The sequence below is a fragment of the Dermacentor andersoni genome, chromosome 1 (assembly GCF_023375885.2).
Source record: "Dermacentor andersoni chromosome 1, qqDerAnde1_hic_scaffold, whole genome shotgun sequence".
Lineage (NCBI taxonomy): Eukaryota > Metazoa > Arthropoda > Arachnida > Ixodida > Ixodidae > Dermacentor > Dermacentor andersoni.
This window is the reverse complement of record NC_092814.1, coordinates 198,463,439-198,480,591: the sequence shown is the minus strand read 5'-3', so window position 1 is coordinate 198,480,591 and position 17,153 is coordinate 198,463,439. Positions and strand designations below refer to the sequence as shown.

Here is a 17,153-nt window from a genome sequence, read left to right as displayed (position 1 = left end):
CCCACGTAAACATATATATACTATCGGGCACAAAAGTTGGGTGTATTAGCACCAAACCACACAGCTTGAAGTTGAGAGGTGCACTGTATTAGAGGACTCAGCTCCTTATTTTATGCTGCACACATACACAGCAGCCATATACAATTTTTGTCATGATAACTGTGGTCCATAAAATTTTGTCCCTGACGGTGCATGTACAGCAAAAGAACAAAATGCCGTTCAACAATACACACACTAATATTTTCAGCTCTCATTCTTAAACTTTGGTGTCTAAGTCTGATGGCTCCAAAAATCTTGCAACCCTTACTTATGGCATTCTTCAGCATGCACTAGTGAAGTATCCCCAGCCACAATATGCCATAATAGCAAACACCATTTCAATTAATCAAAATTGCAGTAAAAATTTTTTCTATGTGCACCTCCTTATGCATGGCTCAAACATATTCGGTCAAATGATTAAAGTAATCTATGTACTCCTTTTTGTTCAGATATGCAGAAGCATATTGACTCACTTTTTGTGCCTATCTTGTCAGGTTTTTGTTGGCTAGAAATGAACTACAAGGGAGTGTCAAATGAAAGTAAGCCAATGCGAATATGGCCAAACGGGGTACTTCATTTAAAAGTAGCCTCCATAAGTGTTTAGACATTTGTCCAACTGACTAACAAGTGGCGTAATTCCAGTCTCAGAAAACTCCACGGGCTACTGCTTCAAAAAGTCTGTAACTGACTTTTTCACATCAACGTCCGACATGAATCTGGTTCCCTTGAGCTGTTTCTTCAATTGCCTGAAAATGTAGAAGTTGCAAGGCGACAGGTCTAGGCTGTATGGCATATGATATTGAAGCATTTCCCACTTGAACTTTGCCAGTTTTGTGTTAACCACATCAGCGACGTGGGGAAGGGCATTGTTGTGGAGCAAGATGACCCCATTCGTCAATTTTCCACATCATTTGTTCTTGATCGCAACCAGCAGCTGATCCAGCGTTTCACAATATCGGAAATGATTGATAGTCTCCCCAGGTTTAGCAAATTCGATCAGTAATGGCCCCCGACGATCTAAAAAAAAAAGCCAACAGCCCCTTTACGGCAGAAATGACGGCCTTTGCTTTGTTTGGGGTGGTACATTCAAATGTTTCCACTGTAAGCTTTGTCGTCATGTTTCAGACTCGTACTAGTGGCCCCATGATTCGTTCCCGGTCACAACTGCAGACAAGAAATCATCACCCTCGTTGCGATACTAGATCAGATGAGTCAAGGCAGTGCCGAACTTCTCCGTCTTCTGGCGGTGGTTCAAAATCTTGGGCATCCATTGCGCACACAAGAGCCGATAACAGAGATGGTCATGAATTATGGTGTGACCCGAACTGTGACTGATGTTCACACACACTGCCAGTTCATCAATGCTTATCCTCCATTCTTTCTAATCAGCTCATCAACCTTTGCAATTGTATTGGAATGATTGCACGGCGACTTTGGCCCTGTCTTGCATCATCTTTGCAACTTTCACGTCCTTCTTTAAACCATTTGCTCCAACGCTTCACAGTGGCCAACGAAATGCAATGTTCACCGTACACGGCAGCCATACGGCAACTAATTTCTTTTGGGGAAACACCTTCAGCTGTCGAAAGCCTCACGACACCACGCTGTTCAACTTTTGGAGCGTCTATTATGTCACACAACCATGTTAAACCCAGTGTGTATGAGGTCATTCAAAGGCCCCTCACCAGGCCCCATAGCAAATTTGATTATAGGCTGGAAGTTGTAACGTGTCCTCTAGGGAGCATTCTGCAGCAAAAATTTTTCAAATCGGCTCATTAATAGCCGAGATAGAAATATTTCAGTGCTGCAAACTTATGATTTCAGCAGGCGGGCTCCAATGCCAAGCAAGGTGCTCTCTCCACTCGCCCCGTCTAGCCTACGCAAGCAAAATTCCTTCCCTGCATTCTCCCATACCGGACCTCAAGGATCGCGTGATGCCTACGTCACAGGCCCCACCTTCATTTTTTTTTTCAGCGCTACGCACTTCCGTTGATGGCATCGCGCACGAGCTGGTGTCTCATTCGCGTAGCGCACGATTTTGCACGCTGTGCACAAGGAAACATGACTAGTGATATAATTCAGTGCTACACGAATACTGAGGCAGAACAAGCGGATCGCAGAGCATGACTGCGCGCTCGAACACGGTAGAAAATGGCATAGTTTCGGTACCTGCGCACGTGACTGCACGACCGTGGGAACAAGCAGACAAAGCTTAAGTACATCTCTCTTGCTTCAGTGCAAAGTAAAACAAAAAACATGCAGACATTCCGTTCGTGTGTTTTATTATTTCTCTAAACTTCAATTCGTCAATTCAAGTAACAGACTGCACAGATGGCAGATGTCTTGAATAATTCTCGAAGTCATGTGTCACCACGAGCGACGTCGCATTGCGGACACGACTACGTCACCGTCTGGCTTGGAGTGTGGTGGCCGCGAAAAATGGCATTCGGTTTGAAATTTCAGATCCTTCCGCGGCGCGTAGGGATGTAATACTTTGCAGGCACGATCATTATCGCACAATGTATGCTCTGCACTTGTCAGCTCGAAATGGCCAGACCTGGTGAGGGGCCCTTTAAAGAACATTTATCCTCATACCTGCGTGTAACTTTTGTAGATGAGAGATGCCTGTGTTATTGCATTACCATTATTACCATTATTGCACAAAGTGGGTTGGCTCACTTTCATTTGACTTGCCCTCATATATGCCTCGTCAGTACCTTCAACGTGATTTCCTGCATTTAGAATCAATGGCTTCTCACTCTCCTATACAATGCAAGACGTCCATTGTATCCAATGTGCATTTTTTCATCTTTTCATACTCTTAACGAAGAAATCTTTATGTGCAAATTAATTCATGCCTCACAATGTTGAACTGCTGTGGGCATAATACTTCAAGCTGAAATCATGAGAGCTCGGGGTCCAGCACTTTCATGACTCTGAGGCAAGGGTAGTTCTTGATACGAGCACTGGAAGGTGCTCCTGTTTAATCTCTGTTAAAGGGGCCTCTAACCAACTTTCGAGCTAGGTGAAGAAACACATTCGCACGTAGCATACGTGGCTGTGAACATCTCATCCAATCTATGGCTGTGGCCAAACTGCTCATCAGGGTACTGTAGCAGTCTGCTCTCACTAATTTAGATTAGTCTGGAACACTCAACTAGCCTCAAAATATGCAAACAAGCTCAGAACACACGTACATAATGTCTGCCACGCCTCGTACCACTGCACGCTCACTTTCAGTTCCTCCTGGCTAGATGTGCCTCATATTGAGCTTCGTAGCGAGCGCTACATAGTGCACAATTTGGATTTGCCTACTATACATGCAGGACAAATCCAGTCCACACCCCGTAGCGCAGCCAGGGTGGAGCACGCGAGCGTGCACTCCAGCCCTGCTGTGCACTCACATTTGCGGGTAACCACATGTAGCGATATCAGCGGTGTACCGTAAATACCGTGGTCGCCACAGGGCGCCACAACGAGCCCACTCGCCGTAACACCGTAGGCAGAGTGCAGAGTATCGCCACTCTATGGCCACTGGTGCTCCCCCCCGCTCCTTCGGAATATAGGAATGGGGAAGGTAAATACTGCGCTCAAAGCATCTACACATCTACACTCATACTAGGTCTTCTTCAAAAATTATTTTGGTAATATATTTCTGGGAGTTACCCTACATGTTTAAAGGCATTTTTGAGGCTTCATAAAAATGTGGTTCAGGGCCCCTTTAAGAGGGCCTGCAGGTGCTCCAGAGGTATAAAAAGAAAACTTTTCTTTGCTACTTGCTCGCTCATACTAAACATAATACTAAATGAGTGCATTTGCACACTCCTGGTTGCTGGCATAAGGCACTACACTTGCGCAAATCAGCAGCAATACTCAAGTGTGTGCTTTCAGTGCATGGCAATTTCCTCAAATCTGTAATGTCTTCATATTTCCACTAACAAGGCAAAAGGAAACCAAAAGTGGACTAGAGTGCAGTTTGAAATATACATGCACTTTGACTGTGCTTGCTGTAGAATAATAAACCAGCACTACTCTGAATGGTACAGCACTAGTCTGCATGGTACAAAAGACAGGCTCAGAAGATGGCTGACACCATGACTCTGAGTACTGTGTCTCAGCTTTCAGGCCTGAGGCTGTATTCTCAATCATTTTCAACATGAAATAATAGCCAAGAATTGGATGAAGTGGGCACAACAACAGGAAACATCTGGGGATAACCCTTCCCACCTGTGTTTTCATGTCATGTGGTCACCGAGTACACAGAGAGGACAGGCAACGGAAATGTGATGCCAAGAAGTGCGCACTACAGCGAGGCCAGGCCATTGTGCTGGATGTTAATATTGTGCTGAAGTGGATGAGTAATACAGCCCCTGGTTTCACTGGGACTGTACTGCCTTGTGCTCTTTCTTTTTCTGTCATTTTTCTTCACATAATTTCATACCTTTTACATCCCAGTAACAAGCAGTAATGCTGCATTGTATTGATCATGCAGAGAGCTATTCTACATGTCAGGCCTCCTGACACCATTTGAGGACAAGACCATACATGGTAACAGTGGACTGGAAGCACTACATGCCAAGTGGTCCCCCGAACTGCTTCTAGAATGTTCTTGGCTAATGGGTGTGCAAGAGAGCACAAGAGTTGACTGGCACAGCTTGTGACAGTAGTGTTGCCATCTTAGGATATTTTTTACTACATGTACATCTAGTAGTAGTAGTAGTAGTAGTGAGCAGTTAGCACTTAGTTACTAGTGGTAGTAGTACAGTGAACTCTCTTTAAACAGAATGTCAATGGACCAGGAAAATTGGCTCCGTTTATCAGGAGTTCCATTTACTGAGAGACAGATGAATACAATAGCATGAATACAAAACCAACCAACCATGAGGATGGTGTTCCGTTTATTTATTATTTATTTATTTTATTTGCAATACTGCTAGTCTCAGTCAGACCAAAGCAGGGGGGCACAGTTTTACAAAAAGAAACAAACAGGTCATTATACATGGTACAGTAAAAAAAAGAAAGGAAAGAGAAAAAGCTTCCTTAACTACTGTAGAAATCACCAATGACAATGTGAAGTACAATACTTTTGGTTGGTACAACAATATGGCCATAACAATATAACAATATAGTTGGTATAACAATATAGTATTACTAGAATTTATGTAAAAATTGGCGAATAAATGACCCATGTAAGATTGCAGAAGCTATAAAGCTAACATAACCGCACAGAAGCGGCCAGTTTAGGGGTTGAAATGCAGATGCTCAACGCGCAGAAGTATTACAGTTTAATATATGTGGATTCGTTAAGTGGCATCTTCTCTGTTGAATGTGTCTAGTAGGTTGATAAATGATGAAAGTGACGGAGAGGAAACTATGTCTGAGTGGAGGAGATTCCATTCTTTGATCGCACGTGGGAAAAGTGAAAACTTGAACGTGTCATTACGAACACTGTACTGGTTTAGTGTAAATGGATTATTTTTTCGCGATAGACATGATGTAGACAAAGTAATGTACTTAGCTTGGTCTATCTTATAACTTCCATGCATTAGCTGGTAGATGCATTTTAAGCGGGCTTCTCTGGCCCTAACAGATAGTGTATTAAGACCTGCGTTAGCTAGGAGGTTTGTTGGGGAGTCATAGGGTCTGTATTTGTTAAAAATGAACCTCACAGCTTTTCTTTACACCTTTTTTAGTTTTGATATGTTAGTTGATGTGTGCGGGAACCAGACGATGTTAGCGTTTTCTAAGATAGGGCGAACAAAAGTTGTGTAGGCTAGGTCTGGTGTGTTTTGGCGCAAGGCGTGAACATCATCTAAGAAAAAAAAGCTTGCGTAATGTGACTGAGGTAATATTATCAATATGTAAGTTCCATGAAAGGTCAGAAGAGAATGTCAAACCTAGGTATTTGTGGTTATTTACTTTAGTCAGGCAAGTGCCACCGAGGGCGTAAGTAAATTCCGAAGGCTTCTTTTTTGTTGTAAAGGACATGCATACAGATTTACTGGTGTTAATTGACATTTGCCATTCTTTACACCAATTGGACACCAAATCGAGTGCTCTGTTTAATAAGTGGTCTGCGTAACTGACAATTTCTATATAAATAATACAATCATCCGCGAAGAGCTTGACCCTTTTAAGGTTTTTGCCGTACATGTACGGCGGCGGTTTTCTGTCCCGCAAGGTCTTTGCCGTACGGGTACGGTTCCGACCCTCCATTTGAAATTTCGCGGCATAATGACGATGCGTGCTCACCGGGAGATGCTGCCACCTCTTAGCACTTACAAGATGCATTTGAAATTGGTGCTACCTTCTTGGGGAGATAAACAGAGCTGATTGCTAGCTTCAGCGCGTCGCTCAGACTGCGGCAACACCCCTTTGGCGGTTTCGGTTTCGCTGCGTGATCACAATGGAGGCGCCCAAAACGTCATTTTTTTCTTTGTCGGCATGCTCTCGCAGGGGTGGCAGAAGTTGATTTCTATCTTGATTGGCACTGCTCTTAGCTTGTTTATCACCACCGCTCACGAGGTATTCTCGCTCACCGCGGCAACGCGCTTACGCGAGAGGGTGCCTCAGACCTCTGCCCAAGGCAGCCACACACAGAGATGGCATGTGTGCGCCAACACAACTCCTCGCTCCAAGAGAACAGACACGCATCTTAGGTGTGCAGACTGCGATAAGGCGCTGTGCGTAGACCCGTGTTTCAAGAAGTACCACGCTCGGAAATACTATTGAACATTTTGCAGTTCTGAGTGATGCCGACACCAAAATACTGTTCCTAATTATTTTTTGCTATTTATTCCCGACTTTATACGTTTTGTACATTCAAGATCCACAATAAAGTAATTTGACCACCTGGGAAAGTTTTTTTCAAAATAATTCGACCCTCAAAGGGTTAATGTCACATTCAATGTTAGCAGCAATGTCGTTGAGAAAGATCAAAAATAGCAATGGGCCTAGTACTGACCCTTGGGGAACACCGGAGGTGACAGCTACAGACCTGGAAGAGTTGCTATCTACAATAACATGCTGTGATCGATGCGATAAGAAGTTCTTTATCCATGGAGTAATCTGACCGTCCCCGATTGTAGCCTCTAGTTTTGCAACTAATTTTACATGGCTTACACAATCAAATGCTTTACTGAAGTCGAGGAGGATCATGTCTGTCTGGCTTCGGTTGTTTAGGTTGAGCGCAGGGTCATGCACTACTTCGGTTAGTTGTGTGACCGTTGAGAGGCCACTTCTAAAGCCGTGTTGTTGAGGTACTAATATATGTCCTTGCTCGAGAAATATAGTGATGTGTTTGAAGATAATATGTTCCAATATTTTACAAGATGTGCTGGTAAGTGAGATTGGCCTGTAGTTAGCAGGTTCACTGCTGTCGCCAGGTTTATGTATAGGAATCACCTTCGCTATTTTCCAGTCATCTGGTAGCTGTGCGGACGCAAGTGATTTGCGGTATATAATGGCAAGGTATTGGCTACACCATTCTTCATACGTTTTTAAAAACTCATACGGGATATTATCTGGCCCGTTAGCTTTCTTGATGTCGAGATTAAGCAATAGATTAAGAACTCCGGCATTGGTAATGCTTAATGAATCGATGGTTTTAGGTGGACGTGGTAGGGAGGGAATTAAGCCATTATCTGAAGTGAAAACCGAAAAGAAAGAGTTATTGAATGTGTTTGCTTGAGCCGTTTTCTCTTCTACAGATCGTTCAGGTGACACACCTGAACACGGGCGAAAGTATTTCCAAAACCTGTGTGGATTGTTGGTAATGAAGTCGGGGAATGTTATGCTGAAATAATGATGCTTTGCATTTTTTAACTTTCCTCTGGTCGGCTAGAGCGGAGGTAAGTTTGTCTTTCAGAGATTCATTCGACCCTTTTCTTTTAATAGTATGTCTAAGTCTTTTTACTTTACGCTTCGCTTGAAGGACCTCAAGCGATATCCAGAGGTTTTTCTTTTGTGGTTTGCAACGTTTCGTCGGGATGAAGTTTGTCGTGCAGTGTAGCACGATTGACTTAAATTGATGCCACAAATTGTTGACGTCACAACACGTTTCTGAAGCTGCTTGGAGAAAAACATCAAACTCGTGCGCCACGTAAGTGAGAATACAGTCATGAGCTGCTCTACGAAAATCAAGTACAGTACGCTCCAGGCTTAGCTTCTTTATGTTGCCTTCAAGCGAGAGCTTACATTTAGGTATGTCGTGGTCCGATATACCACCGATTGTTGCCATCTCAACTGCGTGAAGTGGGAAATGGTTACTTATGAGTATGAGACCAAGTATGCTATTCGTAGAGCCTTGTGAGCGAGTTGGCTGGTCGACTACTTGGTAAAGGTTGAAATTTAGAATTAGATCTGTAAGTGCTGAGGATGTGGCTGTAGTGTAGTGCATGGTACTCCAGTTCAGGTCTGGTAAATTGAAGTCCCCCATGAGGATTACTCTGCTGCTACGAACGTGGAACTGCATATACTCCTGCGAGGCAAGCACGCCTTCGGATCCACTAGTAGGGCTTCGATAGACGGAACCAGCAAATATACCAGTGTCATTGTACGGTATTTTACAAAATACAGCCTCCGCGTTGGAGACCTCAGGGAGTGGAACAAATGGAATATCATTTAACGAATGCAATATCGATTCCGTTAAAACGATTTCTGTTTATTGAGATTGTACTGTATATAGTGGATTTTCTAACAGGTTATTCTGAATGATTTTTAGCAGTTAATTCCACTTTCCTGCAAACCTGGCTACATGCACAAGTCAGCAGTATTGTACCTACGCTGGACTCAAAAGGGCAAAGTCTGTGATCCTCGGAGTGCAGACTTCAGTAAAATGTTCCGTTCAAAGACAGAACCAAAGTCTATGCAGTGCCAACTCGGCAGTCCACTCTTGAGTATTCAAATGCACGGTGCTCTGTGCAGATACTAACTCCTGTGGCAGAACTGGATGAAGGTGTGCTAATTCTGTAAATGCTGTCATCCATTAGCATTTCAGTAAGGCAAGGCTCGATGGAGAATTGTGTCAGTATACTGGGCTTTTCCAAGACATGGTTAAACACTACAAGTATCGAACCCATTTTTATTCTTCTATGAATTTCCTTCTCATGATCAGGGTTCCCTGTGAGAGGGAGAGGGTACCTGGGTAAACGTACTCCTTCACAGACTCTAGAGGCTGACTGGCAATCCTGAACTCTTGTTCCTTTGCCCGGCTATTCATCATTATCTTTGTCTTCTGCATATTTATCTTCAACCCTACTCATACACTCTCTATGTTAAGGTCCTCAATCATTTGTTGTAACTTGTCTGCATTGTTGCTGAATAGAACAATGTCATCGGCAAACCGAAGGTTGCTGAGATATTCGCCGCCGATCCTTACTCCTAAGCCTTCCCAGTTTAATAGCTTGAATACTTCCAAGCACGCAGTGAATAGAATTGGAGAGATTGTGTCTCCCTGTCTGACCCCTTCCTTTATAGGTATCTTCCTGCTTTTTTTGTGTAGAATTAAGGTAGCAGTAGAACCTCTGTAGATATTTTCCAAGGTATTTACGTGAGCGTTCTGTACTCCTTGATTACGTAATGCCTCTATGACTGCTGGTATCTCTACTGAATCAAATGCCTTTTCGTAATCTATGAAAGCCATATAGAGAGGCTTATTGTACTCTGCGAATTCCTTGATAACCTGATTAATGACAGGGATACGATCCATTGTATAGTATCCCTTCCTGAAGCCAGCCTGTTCCCTTGGTTGACTGAAGTCCAGGGTTGAACTTATTCTATTGGAGATTATTTTGGTAAATATTTTATATAATACTGGCGTAAGCTAAAGGGCCTATAATTTTTCATTTCTTTAATGTCTCCCTTTTTGTGGATTAGTATCATGTTTGCATTCTTCCAGTTTTCTGGGACCCCTGCAGCTGATACACTTTGTATAAAGAGTCGCCAGTTTTCCAAGCAGTATGTCTGCTCCATCTTTGATTAAATAGACTGTTATTCCGTCTTCTCCTGCCGCTCTTCCTCGTTTCATGTCTTGCAAGGCCCTTCTTACCTCATCGCTAGTTATAGGAGGAGTTTCTGTATCCTATTCATTACTGTTTCTAATGGAGGTATCCCGACTCATCTGGGTATTGTACAGGTCAGTATAAAATTCTTCCGCTTCTTTTACTATATCTTCGAGATTGCTTATATTACCCTGCTGTCTGTAAAAACATAGGCAATAAAAGTTAAGCTGAAATGCTAGCTTGCTGATATTTCTTCCAGCATTTCTCAAATCGCAAAACATAAATGTTTAATAAGCATTCCACAATCACTTCATGATTGTTGTAAATATGTGCCACACCATATAATTTTAGAGCTTTTAGATGCACCAATTACCCAGCATTTGCTGTTTTATTATCATAGTAATTGCTTTTGTGTTACCTAAAAATTTCTTCTTACTACATTATACCCTATTTCTCTTTAAAATGTTTTTAATGGATCTTTAGTAGATTCACAAAAATACTTGGCAGGTTCTAGTGGGCAGCAACAACTGGCAACACTTCTTGTGAGAAAGTGTTGCGCCAACTTGGCGTGGTAATGAAGTGAAATCAATACTGCAGTGTTATGAACTTGTGCTACTAAAGTGAATCTTCACCATTTACAACGGATCACCTCCAGTAAGCCTAATACTGAACTCTCAATGAACAAGGCAAATTCTGTTGATGCATTCATGCAGTGTAGCACACAATGCTCCCCATTAGAAAACATGTTCCAAGTGCTGTGCCTTGTTCACAGTGTCAGTTCAGGGTGAAATTGTGCAACTGCAGTGTCCAGCTGTAGCAAATCAACCACAGCTGCTATCATCAATGCTCTGATGATCAAATTTAATGTGCAGTTGATTTAGGTTAGATATAGCCAATATAAAAAAAATGGAAAAAGCAAGACAGAATGAGCAAGTGAACAGCTATTAATATAGCATAAATAGCCAACATGTTGTAGTCTCACACCACAGCAAAGAATGAAATACTGCAACAAATGCAAAGTTCATGACTGGCAATGAGAATCCACAAAGCTTACCAATGATAACCTCCCAGTTCTTCACCTCCTTGGTGACTTCATATGCACAGCGCATTTCCGAGTACGTCATGCCGCCAATGACGAAGACAATCAGGCGAGGCACATTCTTGACATTAGGTGTGTTCTTATCCTTGTGCCAGTGGCCATAGCGCTGACTGTAAACACAAAAGGTGCTTGCTTGTACACACATTACATTTTTGCATTTATGCACAACACACAGACGTATATTCAAGACCATGCATAATAAACTCATATCTAGGGAGATATAGATATAGGCTGAGGAGGGGGGTTGAACACCCCCCCCCCCCAAATGTTCTGATGACCCTCCTTCCCCCTTTCCCACAGAACAGAAAGTTTCAGGAGGTGGGCTCCAAAAGAGCGACGTGGATGAAAGGGAGGCTTGAGTGTGAAAGCAAGGCGAGGGCTAGTGGCAGTCCACTAGCCCTCGCAGAAGCGGGGGAGGTGTCATGGGGGTGAACCCCTCTCCCATGCACAGAACATTGTGGCACCACTCATGGTGTGCCTCTACCTCATTCCTGATTGTTTTGACCATAAATGCTGAGGGGGGATCAGCACTAAAAATTCCACACACATATAAAGATGGAACGAGCGCGTGCATAAAACTTGAAGGCGTTGTTGCTCCCCACCAAGCCTTTGTGTCGTCGAAGAACCATTTCTGGTACTTGACCAAGTCATCAACCACATTGAGCGGAAAAAAAAGCATTTCGAAAATATTGCAACTTGCTGGTCTAGGAAACGCATAAGCACCCCTTCCCCCTTTTACCTTCTTTCCCTTGTTTCTGACTTTCATTATGTTAATAAACTTGAGAAGAGCTTGCTGTTAGGCTAGTTTGTACATGCTGGTAAGAATGAAAACGGAGCAAGAAAGGAAGACCTACAGAATGCTGATCTACGCACGGCAACATATATCAAGGACAGGGGTGCTGGGCCAGGGAAGCTAAGAAACAGTGACAACAAACAGGTGGGAGGCAGGTAGGTGAATGGCCTCGAAGTCCATGCAGAAATAGAAATATAGGAATGTTAAAGGAGACCGCACCGTTCATCAACCTTGTGAGTGTTGAAGAGTTACAGTGACATACGGAAAGGAATTTTAAGAAGGGGAGTGGGGTGATGGATAGTAGGAGGGGGGAGGGGGGTACATGCATAAAAGGCATCAAGAATGAAGTTGGCGGATAATTACAGACATAGGGAGAGTGTCTCATCACTGCTGAATGGCTCAACACCAGATGGCCGTGGCTAGTCGTCTAACTGAGGCTCACCTATGCTGTCGTTACACGTGCCACTTGCTGTAGAGAGCCCATGCTAACCAAACAACTCGGCAATGACACTTTCAAACCTCTCGTAGTTACTGACCCGCATTTTACTGCAAAATATGGATGCCATAATTTTCACAAAGGCTTCTAAACAGGAAGCAGCCCTGCTTCAGACTGCCTGGATCATCGATTCCTGACTGTGATCAACTAACAATATGCGTCGCATGATGACTACAATACCATGATCACAAGTTACCGTATTTATTTGAATAAAGATTGCACCCCTGAATTTTGTTGTCAAAATTCAATATTTTTCTTTGCCGTGTAATGATCGTACCCCGAACTTGCTGCAGCGATATGTCATGTGCCAAGTCTAACTAATGATGATTGCGCTTATCATCTATTGAATGCTACGCAAACGACTCTTCAGGACATACCAAGTGGTCTGCATGCACCAAACAGATTCTTAAGCAGATGCCCCCATTTCATTCCTCGCATCACTTTCCGCACTTCCATGAAAAAAACAAAAGCTACAACAAAACTTGCCTTGGCTTTATTATTTCTAGCCTTTATAATGGTTGTGGTGAACACACAACAAAAATTGCGCCTTTCGATTCCTTTTGTCTGCACTCGTGGGCATGCAACAAATCGCGAGCGGCGATAGTAGCCAAAGTTTACATTGATATGTAAACGCGAACGAAGGATTAAGAACTGGAGACTATTTACAAAGTATATTTACAAAGGATAATGCAGCGCTGGCCAGTTCAGCCGACACTCGTGGGCATGCAACAAATCGCGAGCGGCGATAGTAGCCAAAGTTTACATTGATACGTTAGAAGTGTACTCTATTAATACGCCGACGCTTGTAACACAGCTAAGATATTCGCCCACCCTTAGCGGAAACTTGCCGTATCAGGATAGTAGTGAAGACAAATGCCGCAGTTTTAGCAGCATGCCCGCCATGTTTTTCTATGTCACTGGCAGCTAAGCGCGCCCATCTCTTTCTGTCCCCTCAAAGAGGACATGGAAGATGACGAACGCTCTCTGGCTCTCAAGCTGTCGGCTGAACTGGCCAGCGCTGCATTATCCTTTGTAAATATACTTTGTAAATAGTCTCCAGTTCTTAATCCTTCATTCGCGTAACATTTTGGTGGAGGGTGCCGTTATTCGTCTTCGCCACTGAGCTCCGCAGCGGCCGCACCGTCCTGCTTCCCACCATGGCTCCCGGTGACGACACCTCGTCTGCTTCTACTCCTGCGACCCCGCCAACAATGTACGTTACGGTTACCAACCCCCGCGATTCTGGCATATTCTCCGGCCAAGATAATGTCGGCATTGAGGACTGGCTTAATCTGTATGAGCGTGTTAGCCAAAACAACTGCTGGGACCCTACCATTATGCTAGGGAATGTCCTATTCTACTTGGGCGGAACTCCTCGTGTCTGGTTCCGGACACACGAGGATGAGATCTCTAGCTGGGATGCTTTCAAGGAGAAGCTCAGCGACCTCTTTGGAAATGCTACCAGTCGGCAGCTGGCTGCTAGAAAAGAGCTTGCTACCAGAGTTCAATCTTCTACTGAATCGCATGTCTCGTACATACAAGAGGTGCTCGCTCTTTGCCGGAAAGTCAACGAGAAAATGGCCGAGGTTGACAAAGTCGGCCACGTACTCAAAGGGATTGCGGATGACGTGTTCAACTCAGTACTCAACAATGTGTCCACCATCGACGTCATTGTCAAAAAATGCCGCCGCTTTGAGCTCGCCAAAAGTTGCCGCATCATTCCACAGTTCTCCCGGCTCCTGAACACGGCTGCGACGTCGTCTTGTGTCGACCTTACCGCTTCATCACCCTTAAATGAGCACGTCACACGTATTGTTCGTCGCGAGCTCGAGGCTACAAGTCCTGCGCCATTCCATCCATGCCCACTTGACCCCACCATTGACCAACTAGCCCCAGCGATCTCTCTCATTCAGGCAGTTGTGCGGCAAGAATTTGCCAACCTCGGTTTTCCTGCTGCTTGCTCCATCTCCCGACCTGACACCCGACCGATGCCGCCAGCTACGCCTCACAGCGATCTGTATTCCCCTCCCAGATACCACAATGGATACCATCGCCCCAGCCACGTCGCTATTTGTCGCCGACCAATTATGGACCCTCCCGGACGGAAAACTAGACCATGCAGCTCCTGGGGTAGTGCTGCATTATCTTCGTCGTGTCGAAATCTTCCATTGACGCTCCCAACGAACCAGAACTTACTTGATGTTCACGTCGACGGTGTCCCTTTGACGGCGTTAATGGATACTGGAGCCCAGGTGTCCATAATGAGTTGTAACCTCCTTCGTTGACAGAGGAAGGTTCTCACACCTGCTACTACTCAAGCCGTACGCGTGGCCATTGACTTGACGTCACTGGAATGTGTACTTCCCATATAAGTATTGCCGACTGCCTCGTTCCTGTTCTTTTTACAGTGCTGTCCAATTGTCCCCACGACCTAATCCTCGGACTCGACTTTCTTACGGCGCATTCAGCTTTGATCAACTGTTCTACCGGTACCCTTTGCCTCGAACTTCCTCTACTTGCGCATATTCATGCTGAACTGCCACCGAAAGCCTTGACTTTTGTCGATTTGCTATGATCTTTTCCTGTGCCCGACGGTGATTACGTCGCCACACCTGTTCCTGATGTCCTTTTAATGCACAATATCACTGTGCCCCACTCCTTCGTCACCGTCGCCGATAAATGGACATGCCTCCCCGTCGTCAATTTTGGCCTGACAAAGGAAGTGCTACTCCAGGGCATATCGGTTGCAACGCTGCGTGCTATAGGAGATGACCACGACATGACATTTTCAGTACACGTCTGCTCAGATTTTTCACCATGTCCACAGGATGCTAATTGCCCTGACACAACATATTGTCCTATGATTGCTGCGGACCTATTGCCTGAACAAGCAGCAGCTCTGTGTCGCCTTTTGGTTTCCTACCACGACATCTTCGACCTCAACAATCGCCAATTGGGCCAGACTTCAATTGTTGAATATCACATAAATACTGGTGATGCCAGTCCTATTCATCGCTGGCCATATCGAGTTTCTGCTTCAAAGCGTAAGGTTATTCAAGATGAAGTCAACAAGATGCTTGCAAAAGGTATTGTTGAACCTTTGGCTGGGGTGCGTTTGGCAGGCATTCTCAGATCATGAACAGCAGGTTGCCATTATCCCTCAAGAGAAAAGTGTATAACAGCTGCGTCTTACCAGTACTCATGTACGGGGCAGAAACGTGGAGGCTTACGAAAAGGGTTCTACTGAAATTGAGGACGACGCAACAAGCTATGGAAAGAAGAATGATGGGTGTAACATTAAGAGATAAGAAAAGAGCAGATTGGGTGAGGGAACAAACGCGAGTAATGACATCTTAGTTGAAATCAAGAAAAATAAATGGGCATGGGCAGGACATGTAATGAGGAGGGTAGATAACCGATGGTCATTAAGGGTTACGGACTGGATTCCAAGGGAAGGGAAGTGTAGCAGGGGGCGGCAGAAAGTTAGGTGGGCGGATGAGATTAAGAAGTTTGCAGGGACAACATGGCCACAATTAGTACATGACCAGGGTAGTTGGAGAAGTATGGGAGAGGCCTTTGCCCTGCAGTGGGCGTAACCAGGCTGATGATGATGATGATGAGCACAAGCTGACTACATCTTACCATCCACGGACTAATGGTCTCACGGAGCATCTGAATCATACCCTAACAGACATGCTTGCAAAGTATGTCTCGTCCAACCATATTCATCGCGACCTTGCCCTACCCTATGTCACTTTTGCATATAATTCTTCGCGTCACGACACTGCCAGTTATTCGGCATTCTTTCCGTTGTTCGGCCGAGAACCCACATTGCCACTGGACGCATCCCTTCCATCCGCCGCAGCAGAGGCCAGCGAGTATGCACGTGACGCCTTCACCAGGGCAGCCCAAGCACGCGAAATTGCCAGCGCTTGCCTCCTGACCTCGCAAGAGAAACAACAGCGTTTGTACGATCGTCAACACAGATGTCCACTTTTTGTCTGGATCTCTGGTACTTCTGTGGTCCCTGACTCATCACGTTAGCCCGTCAGAAAAACTCCTCTCTCGGTACACAGGCCCATATAGAGTGCTGCGTGCCGTGACTCCAGTTACATACGAAATCGCCCCAGTCAGTACCAGTGCCTCATCCCCCCGAATTCCACTGACGTTGTGCATGTCGCACGCCTCAAACCATATTACTCTCCTGTTATCACCGATATTTAGACGCACCAGGACGGTGCTTGCGCCGCTGGGGATAATGATACATGCATATTGCGAGTTTCTTGTGGACGATGCACGCGGGCGCCCCGACGAAGAAGACAAATGCTCTCTGGCTCTCGAGCTGTCGGCTGAGCTGGCCAGTGCTGCATTATCCTTTGTAAATATACTTTGTAAATAGTCTCCAGTTCTTAATCCTTCGTTTGCGTAACAATGTTATTCATTACTGATACGGAAGAAACAGTTTTAATGCACATAATGTACTCACGAGAAGAAAAAAAATCGCATTCGGCGCGTTCGACTTGCTCCACTGGCCGCCATTTTTGTTTTGGTGTTCCGCACTGTTACAGTAGCCGCCATCTGTTTGTTGACCTGGCGTCATTCCACAGCAAATGCGGGATGAAAAAATTTTTTTTTTTCTTTTCGCGGAATATTTAACCCTCGTAATGATCGCACTTCTGAATTTGCGCCAATTTTCTTGACAGAAAAGTGCGATCATTATGCGAG

General features: G+C 44.7%; 1 protein-coding gene across 2 annotated transcripts in view; it reads right to left on the bottom strand.

The window, feature by feature from the left end:
• The window catches only part of Rop (Syntaxin-binding protein Rop), an 87,008-nt gene that overhangs the window by 7,320 nt on the left and 62,535 nt on the right, over positions 1 to 17,153 (bottom strand). For both annotated transcript variants that reach the window (XM_050194970.3, XM_050194972.3), the window contains one exon: positions 11,095 to 11,249. In XM_050194970.3, coding sequence (XP_050050927.1) covers positions 11,095 to 11,249 — 155 coding nt within the window. The remainder of the gene's footprint in view (positions 1 to 11,094; positions 11,250 to 17,153) is intronic.